General features: G+C 42.8%; 1 protein-coding gene across 1 annotated transcript in view; it reads left to right on the forward strand.

Moving 5' to 3' along the window:
* The first annotated feature begins 3,747 nt into the window (after positions 1-3,747).
* The window catches only part of LRRC38 (leucine rich repeat containing 38), a 77,951-nt gene continuing 62,926 nt past the window's right edge, over positions 3,748-18,772 (forward strand). The window contains exon 1 of the mRNA XM_073585562.1: positions 3,748-4,607. Coding sequence (XP_073441663.1) covers positions 3,980-4,607 — 628 coding nt within the window. The 5' untranslated portion in view covers positions 3,748-3,979. The remainder of the gene's footprint in view (positions 4,608-18,772) is intronic.

The raw sequence follows: 18,772 nt of genomic DNA on the forward strand, positions 1-18,772 counted from the left end.
AGGTGGGAGAGTGGCAACATAAATCCATCTAAATGGAATACATCATGACTGCCGCAAAAGATACAAGTGACAATGTAAACAATAAGTGCTACACCCCTAAAGGGCTATAAAGTGCAAGTATAATAAAGGTTTTAACCCTAAAATCACTAAGACCAGTGTTGGTGATTGCAAGAAAGTCCTAATGGCTACGCCACTAGCAGCAGTCTAAGATGTCAGCAATTGCATAAGGTAATGGTAAAGCCACTCTTACCCATAATCCGCCTTCACAGGTCCCGGAACACGCAGCCCCAACGTGCGTTTCGCGTTGGTTTCCTCGGGGGGCCGTGTCCAGAGTGTGTACATACTGCTTTAAATATATTATGAGAATGCGCCCACCTGTGACTTAATCAGGGGCGCGTGTGTTGCTGCAGTGCCCTGGAAATTGCGACACATCCGGCATTCCAAGACGGGGCAGGTCACGGGGAATACCCCGTTGACGTCACTGACCTGCAGATACCATTGAGGAGCACCCGATGTGACGCTCCGGCCGCACAGCATAGCAAGACATGTGCACTAGTCACTTGCGGTACCGGAAATAGCCGGACCGCCATTTTAACTGTGGGACCAGCAAAAGGAAAAGCGCTAAAATATGTTCTGACATGAATCGTGTAAAGAAGCCTATGTTTAGGAAGATAATCTAGGACACAGCCTATATATTTAAGGCCATGTATATATAAATAAGTGAAAATTAGGTAAAAAATACCATGTATAAGAGTGACAATTGCGAAACACTGTACGTAAGTGATGCATATATAATAAAGTGAAATAGTGAAAAAGTGACAGTAATATGCCAATACATATCCTACTGACAATATACAGATAGTGAATAGGGAGACAACAGAAGTGACATGATGTAAAGAAATAAAAACTATAAAAATAAATAAAGTGACACATGTAGAGTCCATTATTATCTTCTTTCGGTTCCCTTAAACATGACTCCATCAGAGACCCTTGGTTATATAGGACTTTAAAAACAGGGTAAATACCGAAAAAACAAATAAAACACAGTAAGACACATAATGTTAGGAACGGCGGAACGCACTAAAATAAAAAACTAATAAAGTGTGTTCGCCGCTCGGGGTCCACCGTGCAGTAGGTGATATAACCGCTGCTAAGTGGTGGCAGAAGCAATATGGCGGTATTGTGCACAGGTTTAACCATCACCCAAGTGCACAGAGCAATCTCTCTTAAATCACAGAGATCCCTATGAACATAAACAAAAGAGCTGAGCCTGTTAAGGTCAAAAGTACTCAGAGTAGTTACACACACGGTATAGGGTCTTAGGAATAGCCAAAGATGGCGGTACTAAGTCCTTCTAGACCTACCGTGTGTGTAGCGTCGCAGCCGCGAACGCTTAAGTGGGCTGCTACTGCAGCGTGGCATAGGACACTGCCGCTAAACGACAATGCTAGACGCAAGCGCAATGTCGGACGCTAGCAGCTGTGGACAATGGAGCAGAGGTGCCATGGCGCTGGTACTGAACTCAATCCCTCACACAAGCGTAATATCAAAGGGTAGGGGTTTCAAATGAGTCATTCACCAGAATCATGCATTCATCGTCATTCACACAGCAGCAAGTATGGTCTATACTAGCGCATGGCGGAACAGCCATGCGCGCCTTTTATAGCAGCCGGGACCTTCCGCACGCCTCCAGATCTCTGAGATGGACAAATGAGATTTGGAGCAGGACCTGAGCACATGACTCCCGATCTCCAATGGGAGATCGTCCCATGAGCATGCTCAGTAAGAGGACAGAAGGACTTAGCCTCAGGAGAGATTTGCTGCAAGGCAATCTCTTCTGCAGTGGATAAAGAGCAGGAGACTGCAGAATGTGAGGGTCTGGATTCCTGCATAGCGACCGCAGAAACCTCACTCCTAACACATAATATGAAAACAAATTAAAAATAAAAATGGCATCGTTCTTTTTCTGCATTTTTTGATCATCGGAAATCATTGTGTAAAACACAGTGGAAAGGTCCTTTTGATGATTGGTTGAAAAGACATTTGTACAAGAATTGGTTTGCAAGCACTGGCCCTTGTAATCATGCACTGATGAAATGCTTGTTTGTTATTTGATGGCATCGTTTGTATTGATTATGAATAGTGATGAGTGAACGTGCTTGGATAAGGTGTTATCCGCCATGCTCTGGGCTAACAGAGTATCTTCAGCGTGCTCGAATAATATGGTTGAGTCCCCGCGGTTGCATATCTCACGGCTGTTAGACAGCCATAACACATGCAGGAATTGCCTAACAAACAGGAAATCCCTACATGTGTTGCAGCTGTCTAACAGCCGCGGCGACTTGACCATATTTTTTGAGCACGCCAAAGATACTCTGATAGCACCAAAGCATGGCAGATAATACCTTATCCGAGCACGCTCACTCAACACTAATTATGAACGTTAAAATTATGGTTTATTGGAAGCACATTGCAGAACGTAAACTGAGATGTGCTGCCGATAGTAGTGAAACTGTATGATAATAACCGGTAGCACTAACGATCATTCTGTCTGAAAAAGTGTCGATCAGCTTTCTTCGTCAGCAATCAGCCATCATATCTTGCAGAATGTCTGACCAATGTACAGCACCCTAAGTGTAAAGTGTATTTACATTTAATACACAGCGTTACCCTACTGCCGGCCGGTAACATGTGGTGGTCATTAATGAGACACAGGACAACTCGGCTTCAGATGCAAATTAAACAATCTATACTAGACTGCTCTGTGCAAATAGACTGCCGTTGTTCTCGGCAGCACGACTCCTGTTTACACAATGTGCTGCTGAGAACGATGATCTTTTGTGCAAACCAAAAGATCATTTCACCCAAGGAATGCTCATTTTGCTCATTCTCCGGGTGATCGTCAACAATTTAAACTGCACAATTGTCATAAAACCTAAGCATCCTAGGTCACGATAATCGTGCAGTGTAAATGGGCCTTAAGTTTTCTTGAATCATGCTGTATATTTAGCTCTGCATATTCCAGTACCAATGCTGTGTTTGATATTCTAAACAATCTCATTGACGTGCTGCCGAAAACATCAGCAGCACAAGCTGACGGGAGTCGTGCTGAATGCTGCTGATTTTACGCCGGTTTATCGTTTGCAAAGGGTCGAAATTTATGGCAAATTTTAAGGTTCTTGTGTGCCCATACCCTAAGAAAAAAGGTCCTCAATCCTTAAAATGGATAATTTGTCAGCACCACAACAAGTATTAGCCCAAAGTCTGTCCTCCCCCATAAAGCCCCTAGTCAAATAACAGCATGTGAAGTTGGGGTTGTTCCTGTGTCTGTAGAGGGACTTGGGGGGTAAAACATCCAATATAAAAATAACACTGGCTCCACAGCTCCCCATTCATCGCAGTATCTTATCGTTCTTCTGTGGTACACCGTTGACCTCAAACAACATAGTGGAAAAGGTGCCATTGTTATTCTTTGATAGAGATGTCGATAGCCATATCCAATTATTTTCCACCCATTAATGATCATTTTCTGAACCCTGGGAGCTACGGATCTGTTCCGAGTCGTATCTCATGAATTATCAAGGCTTTGCTGTGCGATTCATTTTATCGCTTTTCTACTTTAATTGCTTCGTACAAAGCACAATGTCACCCTAAATGTCAGCACAGGTGATCAAATGATGCGAATGTGGACTTGTGGCGAGAAGAAAAGGATCCTTGGAACATGAGCAGAAGCGTGCAAGGAGGAGAGCTGGTCAGCAGTGAAGCACAGACTCAGGCTGCATTTCCACAATAGTGGAGATACATTTTCCATGCATAGAACATTCCCACTGTTTGTTTCCCCTCCCCCACGGCTGCTGCTATCTGATCTATGATGATATGTGATCTCTAGGATACACTCACACACAAGTACCGGGCATTGCTGCTCAGCTATGCACAATGTCTCTTTCTTAGTACCGATCTCTGGGTTAAATCCTTTACAATGCTGCCATGCTTCCATTTCTGCATTTCACCTCTTTTTTGCTTCTGCTGTCTGCTCGTTTTGCCTCTAGGTCTTCTTTGCCCTTCTGTTTGTGTATGTTTGGACTATCACACAATAGACTGCAGGGACCAAGGACTTCCAAGCCTCCCCAACCTCTTCCCCTTGGATATAAGGAAACTCCTGGCAGCCAACAACCACATACAATCGATCCCGGGGGATCTTTTCTTATTTTACGCAGATCTGATCTATCTGGATCTCCGGAACAACTCATTGACCTCGTTGGAAGAGGGCACCTTCAGCAGCTCCACCAGGTTGGTATTCCTGGATTTAAGTTACAATAATCTGACGCAGCTCGACGCCGGGATTTTTAAGTCTGCGGAGAAGCTGATAAAGTTAAGTCTAGGGAACAACAATCTTTCGGAGGTCCACGAAGATGCCTTCGAGAACTTGGATTCTCTACAAGTCTTGGAACTTAATGACAATAACTTACAAAGTTTAAGTGTCAGTGCACTGGAATCCTTGCCATCACTTCGGACTATCCGCTTAGAGGGAAACCCCTGGGCATGTGACTGTGAATTTGCCAATCTTTTTTTTTGGATTGATGAAAATTCTAATAAACTACAAAAAGGTGGGTGAAAAATATTTACATTATTTATATTCATCATCATCATTCCCGCTGTCTTCCAACGCTGGGGTCCTAGGTTCAAATCCCACCAAGGACAACATCTGCATGGAGTCACGTATGTTCTCTCATCTCCTCCAAAAAAACATACTGATAAAATTGACTTTTTCTGAAATTCATTCTAGTGTTTGAGTGATAGTACTGCAGAATATGTGGGTGCCGGATAACTATGCAGAATAAAATGCCTAGTTGTTACATAGTTGTTGTTGAAAAAAGACAAATGTCCAACAAGTTAAACCAAAAGATGGAAAAGGGTAAAGGAAAAGGGCACACGTACTACCACAATGCATGAACCAGTCCACCCCCTAAAAACTAATCTTTCCCTCTTCATCCCAATTGTCGATTCACTGGACCAAACATTCAGAAAAAAACTTTCCACATTTACTGAAGAATTTATGTTACGTCTGTAAGAAAATTCAAAACGTCCTACAATGTCATGACAATAGAGGTGGCTCTGTCTGGTAGAGATTATAATTTTTATTAATATAGTTAAAGGATTATGTTACTCCATATTTATAGGAATTACTTTGATTATCTCATAGAGGACATCCATGGTTAAACTATAAAATTTCCTTTAATTATCGAAAGAAGCATATCCAAATGTAATGGCACGTCAATTACAAAAGTGATAGATATCGATTTAATGTAGCTTGTGAAAGGGATTCCAACAAAAAACAAAAATGAAGGGGATCCAAGTTCTGGGTTTCACAAGAGAGGTAGTACAAGACTACACCCCTTCATAAAATTCTGCAGGAGTTGTGGAAACCCGAGACAAAGGCATAAACTAATTATTTAGTTTGGTAAGGTGTCTATCCCCACCTATCTTACTTTTAGGGCATAATTGGCAAACCTTGATCATAAATCTCTCGATTAAAAAAAAGCTATGAGCTCACTGATCTCAGATACCCCAAAACAAAATGTTTGCCATGATCCATCTGCAAAAAGTGTCCATACCATTAAAACAGTCCAAAGTGTTAGGAGCCACGAGGAGAGGAATTCCAACTACGGTTAGTATTGAGGTAGTGCTTTCATGCCTTAATGAATTGGCTGATGGGACAATATTTCTTTTTTTTTTTTGCCTATCCACATGTCAGCAGCAAGAACTTTTCTACTCCTTCACTGATGCTGCTGCCGACACTGGAAACAGCTGACTGATATTGATGATGTATCCCAAGGATATGTCATCACTGTTAAAGTTTCGGACAAGCTTTTTAATGTTCTATTGTTTATTTTTAAAATGAAAAATATGAATATACATGGGCAGCACGGTGGCTCAGTGGATAGCACTGTTGCTTTGCAGCACTGGAGTCCTGGATTCAAATCCTACTTAAGGAAAACATCTCCAAAGAGTTTATATGTTCTACCCGTGTTTGTGTGGGTTTCCTCAGTTTTCCTTCCATATTCCAAAGACATACTGATAGGGAATCTAGATTGTGAGCCTCAATGGGGACACTGATGATAATCTATGTATAGTTCAGAAGATTTACTTATGATTCACCATTGATTAAATAAATTATAAATTTATTACATATGTACAGTGGCATGTAAAAGTTTGGGCACCCCTGGTCAAAATTACTGTTTTTGTGAACAGATAAGTTAAATGAAGATGAAATTATCTCTAAAAGAACTAAAGTTAAAGATGACACTTTGTATTTCAAGCAAAAAAAAAAGAAAATATATATATACAGTGGGGCAAAAAAGTATTTAGTCAGTCAGCAATAGTGCAAGTTCCACCACTTAAAAAGATGAGAGGCGTCTGTAATTTACATCATAGGTAGACCTCAACTATGGGAGACAAACTGAGAAAAAAAAATCCAGAAAATCACATTGTCTGTTTTTTTTTCCTTTTATTTGCATATTATGGTGGAAAATAAGTATTTGGTCAGAAACAAGCAATCAAGATTTCTGGCTCTCACAGACCTGTAACTTCTTCTTTAAGAGTCTCCTCTTTCCTCCACTCATTACCTGTAGAAATGGCACCTGTTTAAACTTGTTATCAGTATAAAAAGACACCTGTGCACACCCTCAAACAGTCTGACTGTTTGAAATCTTGATTGCTTGTTTCTGACCAAATACTTATTTTCCACCATAATATGCAAATAAAATGAAAAAAAACAGACAATGTGATTTTCTGGATTTTTTTTTCTCAGTTTGTCTCCCATAGTTGAGGTCTACTTATGATGTAAATTACAGACGCCTCTCATCTTTTTAAGTGGTGGAACTTGCACTATTGCTGACTGACTAAATACTTTTTTGCCCCACTGTATATATATATATATATATATATATATAATCATTTTTTTACATTTTAAAAATTACAAAAAGTAAAATGGGCGTATGCAAAAGTTTGGCCACCCTTGAAGATTTGTGTGCTCAGATAACTTTGACCAAGGTTTCAGACGTTAATTAGATTAGCCTGTTAGAGTTATGGCTTGTTTACTATCATCGTTAGGAAAGCCCAGGTGATGCAAATTTCCAAGCTTTGTAAAAACCGAGCCTCCTTTGACTTTGTGTCAAAAAACCTTGGGTTCTTCTAAGCAGCAGCTTAGCACTCTGAAAATGAAAATGTGGAGGTCCACACAGCAGGTGAAGGCTATAAGAAGATAGCAAAGTGTTTACAAGTTTCCCTTTCCTCAGTTTGAAATGTAATTAAGAAATGTCAGTTATCAGGAACAGTGAAGGTCAAGATAAGGTCTAGAAGATCAAGCAAAATTTCAGTGAGAGTTGCTCATAGAATTGCTAGAAAGGCAAATCAGACCCATCGATTGACTGAAAAAGACCTTCAGAAAGATTTAGCAGACTCTGGAGTTGTCTGGAATTGACTTTTAGGATTGCTACTTCCTATAGAGGGAACTAGAGTTTTTGTCCTCTTCCTCTCTGAAAATACAATTTGGAGTTGTGGTACATTGTTCTTCTGTTCAGAGACACCTGCACAGACATGGCTTTCATGGCAGAGTCATCAGAAGAACACTCCTTAATCCTCGCCATCCTCACTATTCTGCATCAGAAGTATGTAAAAATCATTCTAAACAAGTCTGATGCATTTTTGAAACAAGTCCTGTGGACTGATGTGGTTAACATAAAACTCTTGGGCCACAATGATCAAAGGCATGTTTGGAGAAAAAAGGACACAATATCTCAGGAAGAGAGCATCTCACCATCCATTAGGCATGAGAGTGAATCAATCATGTGTTGGGGGTTGTGTTGCAGACAATGGCACAGGGACGTTTCACGGGTAGAGGGAAGAATGGATTCAATGAAATTTCAACAAATTCTTGATGCAAACATAACACCATCTGTAAAAAAGCTGAAGTTGAGAAGAGGATGCCTTCTACAAATGGATAATGATCCTAAACACATGTCATAATCCACATTAGACTATCTCAAAAGGCGCAAGCTGAAGGTTTTACAATGGCCCTCACAGTCCCCTGATCTGGACATTATTGAAAATATGTGGCTAGACCTCAAAATAGCAGAGAATGCAAGACAACCCAGGAATCTCACAGACTCGGAAGAATTGTCCAAGGGAAAATAGATGAAGTCCCTCAAACAAGAACTGAAAGACTCTGGTCTGGCTACAAATAGTGTTTACAAGATGTGATACTTGCAAAAGAGGTTGCTAATAGGCACTAACCATGTGGATCACCCGCTAGGCCGTGGGATACTTGGTGCCGGGCCGGTATTTAAAGGGGTAGTGTAACAGCAGCTGTAACCTGGTCCGTGGCCCTGGGATACTTACAAGCGAATAAAGTTTGTAATAAAGTTTGTGATAAAGTGTTCGTGACGCCACCTGTGGTATTCAGTCAGGGGACCAACGCTGCTATGCAGATCCTCTGGGATGGCGACAGGGCAGCAGAGATGGTTTAGCTCTCCACAGGTAGAGCTGTATCCCAGAGCAGCTTGGAAGTAGATGTTAAAGGTGATGTTGGTAGATGTGATGCAGGGCAGATGATGCAGGAATGATCAGAGGACACAAGTGAGGTGCAGTTCCTAAGCTTTACTCACTGTTCTGGTGTGCATAAGCCCACTTGGTGCTGCGTCCTCCAGGTGAGGGGTCCAGCAAACTCCCAGGTAAATCAGGATTCACCTTCCCAGGATTCCTCTCAGTATATGCCTATCCTGGCTTTCTCACTGTGTTGGCTTTCCGCCTCTCCTGCCCAACACCTCACAGTCAGTGTCCCAGGCCAGCAGCCGCGGCTCTTGTGGGGAAACATCTTCTCTGCGTCCCCTTGGCTGCCTTTCCAACGAAGATAACTGTGGCTTGTGGCTGAAGCACCTACAGGTGCCCCTGCCTCTGGCTTGCTGGTTGAGTCTGGTGATTTCTCCACTAGGCTCGGGGGCCGGTACCCCCATGCAACCTCATCTGTCCAATACTGGATCGGATCCCACATGTGGCATCCGCACTTCCCGTGCCCCTAAGACCCCATCTGCTCTCTGGGAGCTTCCTTCTGTCTCTTTCCCTCCTTCTGAACTTCCTCCTCACACGTTTCTCCACTTTCGCTTTCTCCTCATGTCTGACTTACACTCTCTGCACTGTTCTTCCCGCTCTGTAAACTCCTCCCCTTTTCCTACATTCTCCACCCACTCCCCCAACACCCTTTACTACCCAGCCAGGGATGAGACCATCCTCCCGTAGGGTACGTCCAGGGTGCCCTGCTGCTATAGTGTGTGTTGGGTGCAGGTGTTTGAGATCTGGGTAGTGCTCTCTCCTTACCTGAGAGTGGGGTACCAAACCTCTGGATGAGATGCAGTTCCTCTGTGGTGACTGGACCCTCAGGGGCGCCACACATGCAGGGTGCCCAAATTTTGCATCGGCTCATTTTCCTTTTTGAAATTTTTATAATGTAAAAAATGACTATATGCAGTATATATATTTTTGCGTAAAATACAAAGGAAATGTGTCATCTTCTTTAGGCCTTTTACAGATCATTTCATCTTCAACTTCCTTAACTGTTCACAATAACAGTAAATCTTACGCAGGGGTGCCCAAACTTTTACATGCCACTGTATCAAAAAAAGTCTACAAATATTAGTTACCTACATGACCTTATGCTTAAAAATGTATTTTTCCTCAAAGATTGGAGTCTCAGTTACATGGGAAAACAGATCAGTATAGTGACACAAGTAAATATTATACTGGATCTGATCTTGTTCTAGTACTCTTCAGCTCTGCTTTTCCTGGCAATCATGTGATTGTCAGGTCCAATAAAGCCAGAGACATTTCCAATGCTTATATTCATTAGATAGTGTTCATTGAGCTCTATGTATCTGGAAAAAGAGAAGACAGAACCAGTTCTAAACTGCTTCTGTTTCCCCCTTAGGGTCACACTAGCTTGCACGAGCTTTAATTCCATTCAGTAGATTTACAAGGGCGAGGGATTAAAGCACCATCACTTTTATCAATCTGTTTCATGTACTGCCAGGATAGATGATAAATCTATGATCACTGGTGGTCTGGTTACTGAGAATACCACTGATCTAAAGTTCTCCATATGAATTAAGCTGTAGTGAGCATGTGCAACAACTAAGTCTATATGGAGGTGAGCAGCGGTCCCACATGCTCACTACTGGTGCTTTCATACACAGGGAACCCTGTTGATTTTCCTGAGATCAGACGTCCGGCAATCAATCCTCCAGTGATGACACATTTTTCACATATCCAGTAGATACTGTATGTGGCCTGGACATCCCCTTTAGTACTCATGAGTTTTGCCTCTCGGCTCCTATAAGTGTTGAGGATTAGGACCGGATCCAGGAGGCGTAAGGATTGTTATTATATTGCACATAGATTAGTGCTTAAAAACATTAATCGCTGTCATTTTATTCAATTTTTACAATCCTAACCCCTGTCTGGGTAATTAACACTACAAAGACAAGTAGCTCGATGCTCAACGTCCTTGTACTTTGAAAACAGAATGAAAGGAGGACAAGGTGATGGTGCAAGTCTCGCTGTAGTCTGTGATACCTTCCTACTATAGTGGATCAGGATGTCACCATCTGCCATTTTATGACAGATTTGCAGAGTAGTATGCCAAAACTTCTATAGCCTCCTAGCCCATAACATGCTCAGACATCCTAACTACATATCGTACCAAAGTCTTGGAGGATTTGATTTGTGGGATTCACACATTATCTTGTTTCTGGACTAGATGGTGGCCCATTGATAGAGTCGTTTACAGTAATTAATTATCTACGTTAATGATAACCTTATGTTCAAATGAATATTCTTATTCCATAAGCCAAGGTTCGGAGTGCCGGCCAAGCTCAGGAGACATGTGCTAGAGGAGATGAAGGAACACTTAAGTCCTAAGTACAGTGTGGTCAAATGTTCCTACTCATCAGCAAAGTTCCTTTTGCTTACAGAGAGCAATTACGGGACAGTCGTCTGTAGTCATAACCTTGGCTGGAACACGTGCGATGACTGTGCATAGTATATTTTGATATCGAAGCAAATGGTTCCATCTACAAATTGTTAGTATAATATGTTCATCTGATCTTAGGGGATCATCCATGCAAGACTGAAGAAGCTCCGCTATGTCTTATGGATGTGTAACAATTATGTAGGTACTATGGAATCTGATTGCATGGGATAAAATGAATCTGAGGCAAAAGTTGAGACAAATAAACTGAATTTAAACAAAGCAAGAAGTACAACATAAACTAACAGAGACTTTCCTGCAATTACAGCGAAATGCACAGCACAAAACGGAAATGTCCAGCAAACATAATAGCGGGGCTCGATCGCTAATACAAACAAGTTGTCACGCTCGCGCCTTGGCTGAATGGTGCGAGCCCGGGGGTTGTGGCTCCACTGTGCCACAAACCAGACTACCCTGGAAGGGGCGTGACTACGACAGCTACCTCGGTCTTCACTGGAGCCTCTGATGGTGAGGTCAGGCTTGTGCGGCAGGTAGCTGTCGGGTGCCACTCCAAGGTGGTGTCTGGCTGTGGCTGCTGATCCCACTCGGGGACAAGTCACTTGGACAGGTGTGACTAACAGGCAGGCTGAGACACAGGGCAAGCAGGCACGGCTGAGACACAGGGCAAGCAGGCACGGTTTGGAGACACAGGGCAAGCAGGCGCGGCTTGGAGACACAGGGCAAGCAGGCATGACTTGGAGACACAGGGCAAGCAGGCACGGCTTGGAGACACAGGGCAAGCAGGGGTGGTGTATGAAGGAACAGGTTTGGACCTGTTCACACAGGAGGTGCAGGTATAGATACAGGCAGGAAGGAGTGGAATATGTTGGAACAGGTTAGGAACTGAGCCGCAGGAGTGCGGAGTAGGTGGAGCCGCAGGAGTGCGGAGTAGGCGGAGCCGCAGGAGTGCAGAGTAGGCTGGGTGGCTAGGGAGCCGAGCAGGCAGAGCGGCTAGGGAGCTGAGCAGGCAGAGCTGCAAGAATGCAAATGCACAAACAGAGCGGCAAGGGTGCAGAGCAGGCAGAGCTGCAAGAGAGCAGAGCTAGCAGAGCTGCAAGAGAGCAGAGCAGGCAAAGCTGCAAGGGAGCAGAGCAGGCAGAGCAGCAAGGGAGCAGAGCAGGCAGAGCTGCAAGGGAGCAGAGCAGGCAGAGCTGCAAGGAAGCAGAGCAGGCAGAGCTGCAAGGGAGCAGAGCAGGCAGAGCTGCAATAGTGCAGATCCTCAGATAGGGAGGACACAAGGAAAGACGCAGCAGAGAAGGAACCGCAGACAAGGAGACTGACAGACAGAGGTAAGACTGAGTTCAGACAGAGACACAGGGACAAGGACCAGGATATTCTGCCTCCTGGCAGGCGGACAGAAAAGTACTAGGCAAGGTACCAAGACACAGGAATACGCAATAAGAGCCTTCAGAGAAGGCAAGACATAGGACAGGGCCTGGCTAGCTCAGCAGCAAGGAGCTAACTGAGTTTAGTCATTGCACAGGCAATGTTTCAGTGGGTGTGGCGGAACTAAATAGTCAAGGGCTCTAGGTGATTGGTAAAGGACAGATTAGACAGGTGCACCCTGACTGCATAAGAACCAGAGAGTTCTGGCGCCGCCCCCCTATACACACAGTCAGGAAACATGGAGAGCAGAAGCACTGAGCACAGGACTGGCAACAGACAGATTTCACAGCATGGCTTGAAGCAGAAAGTAATTTTGTGTGAGGGGGATGGGAGGCCATGCGGTGATGCCAGCAGGGTTGTTACACAAGTCCAGCAGTAATATGAAGCAAGAGTACGGACAGCACTTACAGTTGCAGCCAAAAGTATTGACACCCCTGCAATTCTGTCAGATAATACTCAGTTTCTTCCAGAAAATGATTGCAAGCACAAATTCTTTGGTATTATTATCTTCATTTAATTTGTCTTAAATGAAAAAATACAAAAAGAATTGTCCTAAAGCCAAATTGGATATAATTCCACACCAAACATAAAAAAGAGGGTGGACAAAAGCATTGGCACTGTTCGAAAAATCATGTGATGCTTCTCTAATTTGTGTAATTAACAGCACCTGTAACTTACCTGTGGCACCTAACAGGTGTTGGCAATAACTAAATCACACTTGCAGCCAGTTGACATGGATTAAAGTTGACAACCTCTGTCCTGTGTCCTTGTGTGTACCACATTGAGCATGGAGAAAAGAAAGAAGACCAAAGAACTGTCTGAGGACTTGAGAAACCAAATTGTGAGGAAGCATGAGCAATCTCAAGGCTACAAGTCCATCTCCAAAGACCTGAATGTTCCTGTGTCTACCATGCGCAGTGTCATCAAGAAGTTTAAAGCCCATGGCACTGTGGCTAACCTCCCTAGATGTGGACGGAAAAGAAAAATTGACAAGAGATTTCAAAGCATCCAAACAAGTTCAAGCTGCCCTGCAGTCCGAGGGTACAACAGTGTCAACCCGTACTATCCGTCGGCGTCTGAATGAAAAGGGACTGTATGGTAGGAGACCCAGGAAGACCCCAATTCTTACCCCGAGACATAAAAAAGCCAGGCTGGAGTTTGCCAAAACTTACCTGAAAAAGCCTAAAACGTTTTGGAAGAATGTTCTCTGGTCAGATGAGACAAAAGTAGAGCTTTTTGGGCAAAGGCATCAACATAGAGTTTACAGAAGAAAAAAAGAGGCACTCAAAGAAAAGAACACGGTCCCTACAGTCAAACATGGCGGAGGTTTTCTGATGTTTTGGGGTTGCTTTGCTGCCTCTGGCACTGGACTGCTTGTCCGTGTGCATGGAATTATGAAGTCTGAAGACTACCAACAAATTTTGCAGCATAATGTAGGGCCCAGTGTGAGAAAGCTAGGTCTCCTTCAGAGATCATGGGTCTTCCAGCAGGACAATGACCCAAAACACACTTCAAAAAGCACTAGAAACTGGTTTGAGAGAAAGCACTGGAGAATTCTAAGGTGGCCAGCAATGAGTCCCGACCTGAATCCCATAGAACTCCTGTGGAGAGATCTAAAAATGGCAGTTTGGAGAAGGCACCCTTCAAATATCAGGGACCTGGAGCAGTTTGCCAAAGAAGAATGGTCTAAAATTCCAGCAGAGCATTGTAAGAAACTCATTGATGGTTACCGGAAGCGGTTGGTCGCAGTTATTTTGGCTAAAGGTTGTGCAACCAAGTATTAGGCTGAGGGTGCCAATACTTTTGTCTGGCCCATTTTTGGAGTTTTGTGTGAAATGATCAATGTTTTGCTTTTTTCTTCATTTTCTTTTGAGTTTTTTCATTTAAGACAAATTAAATGAAGATAATAATACCAAAGAATTTGTGTTTGCAATCATTTTCAGGAAGAAACTGAGTATTATCTGACAGAATTGCAGGGGTGTCAATACTTTTGTCCACAACTGTATACTTGGAAGTCCAGCAGTAATAAGAAGCAAGAATGCGATCCGCACTTATACGTGGAAGTCCAGAAATATGCAGACAGAGGAGCTGACACCTTTCATGGAAGTCCAGAAATACACTGGTGGAGCATAACAAGGTGAAGGTCTCTAAGTGTACCTTTTGGGTTGAAAAGTCCCACTCAAATCCAGCACCACAGCCTGCACAGACACAGTCTAAGAAGTAATAATAATGCCAGAAATTCTTACAGACCACAGCAGTCTCAAAAATGTATAGCTTCTCACTTAGAAGTCTGGACAATAGGTAACCCCAGCCAGGATCAGGAAGCACCACAGAGGACTGAATGCAGCTGTAAGTGATGAGGCAGAGCACCGAGTAATGAGCAGCAGCACGAACTCCAGAAGCAAGCCAGGAGGCATCTCAGAAGCCAATCGCAACAAAATACTCAGGCAAGGAGGATCTCCTGACCCAGACTGCAGGGCAAACAGAAGGTCAAGGACAGGGCGAAGTACCAGATGGAATTTATACTGCTTATCTTGACTATGGGGAATTCTAGGTTGGGACATCCTCAATTAGATTAGCAGGGTCCAAAAATGGCCACTAGGATAAGGCATTTTTGGTGTTGGATCATTAAAGACAAGGCAAGCCCATTAAGGTTCCGCTTTTTTCTTTTTTCGTTTTTCACTCCCCTTCTTCCCAGGGCCATAACTTTGTTTAATTTTGCGGTCAATATGGCCATGTGAGGGCTTGTTTTTTGCAAGACGAGTTGTACTTTTGAATGACACCATTGATTTTACCATACAATGTACTGGAACACCAGAAAAAAATTTCAAGTGCTGTGAAATTGCTAAAAAGTGCAGTTCCACAATTGTTTTTTTTTACCATGTTGACTAAATGCTAAAACTGACCTGCCAATATGATTCTCCAGGTCATTATGAGTTCACAGATACCAAGCATGCATAAGATGCTTTTTATTTAAGTTTTGAAAAAAAAATCCAGGGTTTGTTAAAAAAAAGTCACCATTTTCCCAGACCTGTAGCATCTCCATTTTTTGGGATCTGGGGCTGTGTGAGGGCTTATTTCTTGCATGCCAAGCTGATGTTTTTATAGATACCATTTTGGGATAGATACAATGTTTTCATCGCCTGTTATTGCATTGTATTGCAAACCAAAAAATGTAATTCTGGCATTTTCAATTTTTTTTTCTGAACTTTTACATTTTTTAAAATTTTTTGAACATTTTTTAAAAACTTTTTCTTTTGCTTTTTGCCATGCTCAATAGTCTCCTGCAGCCCCCAGAATGTCATTCCAACACATCAGAAAAGATGCGGGCTCATCCCCAGAGCTTGCATTAAAGGGGGAGACATGACATATGACGCATATATACGTCATATGTCGTGAAGGGGTTAGCTATCAAAGCGCTCTCTGTCCACTGTAGTTATTACAGGCAGATGATGGCTGTGTAAAACAGCCAGCGTCTGCCTGGTATGAAGCAGGTTCAACACTTGAGACTGCTTCATACCTTCTGAAAATGTACCTCATAGGTCATTAAGGGATTAATATCAGCATCCCTAGAATACAAAGAAGTTCAACCGCATTTTAAGGTATGTGCGAGCAATGAATATAGCAATTCTGAATTGCATCACTGCCATATAAACTATAAGGCTATGTGCACACGTTGCAGATTCAGCTGCGGGTTTTTCCGCGCTGATCCGCAGGTAAAGTGACCTGCGGTTTTCCTGCGGATTAGCCTGTGGTTTTGCCCTGCGGTTTCACACCTCTACTATTAAAGGTGTGAAACCGCTGCGGAAACCGCCCAAACAATTGACAAGCTGCGGGAAAAAAAACGCAGCAAAACCGCGCGGAAAAAGCCGCAGCGTGAGCACAGCGGTTTTGAAAACCCATAGGGTTACATGGTGCTGTACCATGTCTGCGGAACTGCTGCGTTTCCGCAGGGCCAAAACCACTGCGGAAACGCAGCAGAATCCGCAGCGTGTGCACACAGCCTAAATATGACATCAAATTATGTGTGCCCATCTGCTAACAGTAAGGTCGGCACCCGTAGGGGAGACTCTACAGTACAGATATAGGAGGTGTGCTCGGACAATATGGAGGCAGTTGCTTATCCCCATATGTACACTGCAAAAAAAAGTTCACAAACAGCACACACAAACTGCGGTTGTGTTTGTTTGCTAGTTCTATGCAGTCACAACAACCTGTGTTTTACAGCCTACGCCTACACATTTGCTTCATTTTGCCAGGATGTGCTTGTCAATGTCATTTTTTGCAATATAAAACAGCATCCCTGGTAGTCTAGGATAGTGAATGCAATAATACATCATCATTGATGATCTAATGTATTGATTCCAGCATTCCTGGAAGTCTGGGGGATAGTGAATGCATTATGCAATAGTACATCATCCCTGGTGGTCTAGGGGATAGAGAATGCAATATCATCATTTGTGATCTAAGGTATTAATTCCAGCATCCCTGGTGGTCTGGGGGTATAGTGAATGCAATAATATGCCATCCTTGGTCGTCTAAGTTATTAATTCCAGCATCCCTGGGAGTCTGGGGGATAGCGAATGCAATAATACATAATCTTTGGTGGTCTAAGGTATCAGTTCCAGCATCCCTTGGAGGCTCGGGGATAGTTAATGCAAAAATATTTCATCTTTGGTGATTTAAAATATTAATTCCAACATCCCTGGTGACCTGAGGGATAGCGAATGCAGTAATGCATCATCCTTGGTGGTCTAAGGTACTAATTCCAGTATCCCTGGTGGTCTAGGATAGTGAATGCAATGATAAATCATCATTGGTGGTCTTAAGGTACTATTATTTTTATTGTTATAGCGCCATTTATTCCATGGTTCTTTACATGTGAGGAGGGGTACACATAATACATACAAGTACAGTAATATTAAACATCATTGGTGGTCTTAAGGTATTAATTCCAGCATTCCTGGAGGTCTGGGGATAGTGAATACAATAATACATCATCCCTGGTGATCTAAGGTATTTATTCCAGCATCCCTAGTAGCCTGGGGGATAGTGAATGCGATAATACATCATTCTTGTTCGTCTAAGGTACTAATTCCAACATCCCTAGGGCTCTGGGGAATAGTGATTGCAATAATATGTCATCATTGGAGGTCTAAGATATTAATTCCAGCATCCCTGGAGGTCTGGGGGACAATGAATGCAATAAGACATAATCCTTGGTGACCTAAGGGATTTATTACAGTATCCCTGGAGGTCTGGGGGACAATGAATGCAATAAGACATAATCCTTGGTGACCTAAGGGATTTATTACAGTATCCCTGGAGGTCTGGGGGACAATGAATGCAATAATACATAATCCTTGGTGATCTAAGGTATTTATTTCAGCATCCCTGGCAGTCTGGGGGTTAGTGAATGCAATAATACATAATTCTTGGTGATCTAAGGTCCTGTATTTATTCCATCATCCCTGGTGGTGTGGTGGTAATGAATGCATTAACATAACAAGGATGAATATAAACCTAACATCCAATTTTATATCCACCTCCACAGACTTCAGAGTCTGAGCTTTTAGTCCGAGTTTGTCACTTTCCACCTCTCGTGTCTTAAAATGTGCTATCATTGGTTTGGGGATGCAGGTAAACCTCTTTAACAACTAAAATCCAACTCTGCTATATTTGTAACTACATTTTCCCTCATTTTCACAGTGTGTTTCAGAAAAGCAGCTGCAATAATCATTTTTGTGCTTGTACAGGAATGGGTCAGCCATCTGTCTCAGCCATGGATATATAAATCAGCAAAGCCAAGGGCTGCGGGATGGAAAATCATTAGATTCCTGACATTTTATTACCCCTTTTAATAACAGCCAGATAGATCCCAATTATATTATCCAATTATCTGAAGGAAGCTCCCAAGATTGAATGCCCAATAGTTACAAGTTGTGTAAATCCCATATCCCAATGTCAGCTCACCGACCCTCACACAATCCCCGTGAAGGATGGATATCCACTGACTCACTGGACATTAATTAAACCAATGTTAATCACATCCTTTAATGCTTCCACTCCTCGACAAAACACTGAGAACATTTTTGCTGTTACTTAAAAATAATTTTTTCACTTTTCTGTTGCTTAAAGGGGGTCTTTCACTGGATTTTTTAAATTTAAACTGAGTCCCTCCTCCAATTTCCACTGAGCCGCTGATTCTGGAACAGATTTTCTTTTTCATCTATGCCCTTCCATTCTAAAGTTATGCCCCCTGGTAATAAAGATGCAAATTTTCCGTTATAGCCCAGAACGTCTTTG

The sequence above is a fragment of the Dendrobates tinctorius genome, unplaced genomic scaffold (assembly GCF_039654945.1).
Source record: "Dendrobates tinctorius isolate UK_male_01 unplaced genomic scaffold, ASM3965494v1 ptg000086l, whole genome shotgun sequence".
NCBI classification, from domain to species: domain Eukaryota; kingdom Metazoa; phylum Chordata; class Amphibia; order Anura; family Dendrobatidae; genus Dendrobates; species Dendrobates tinctorius.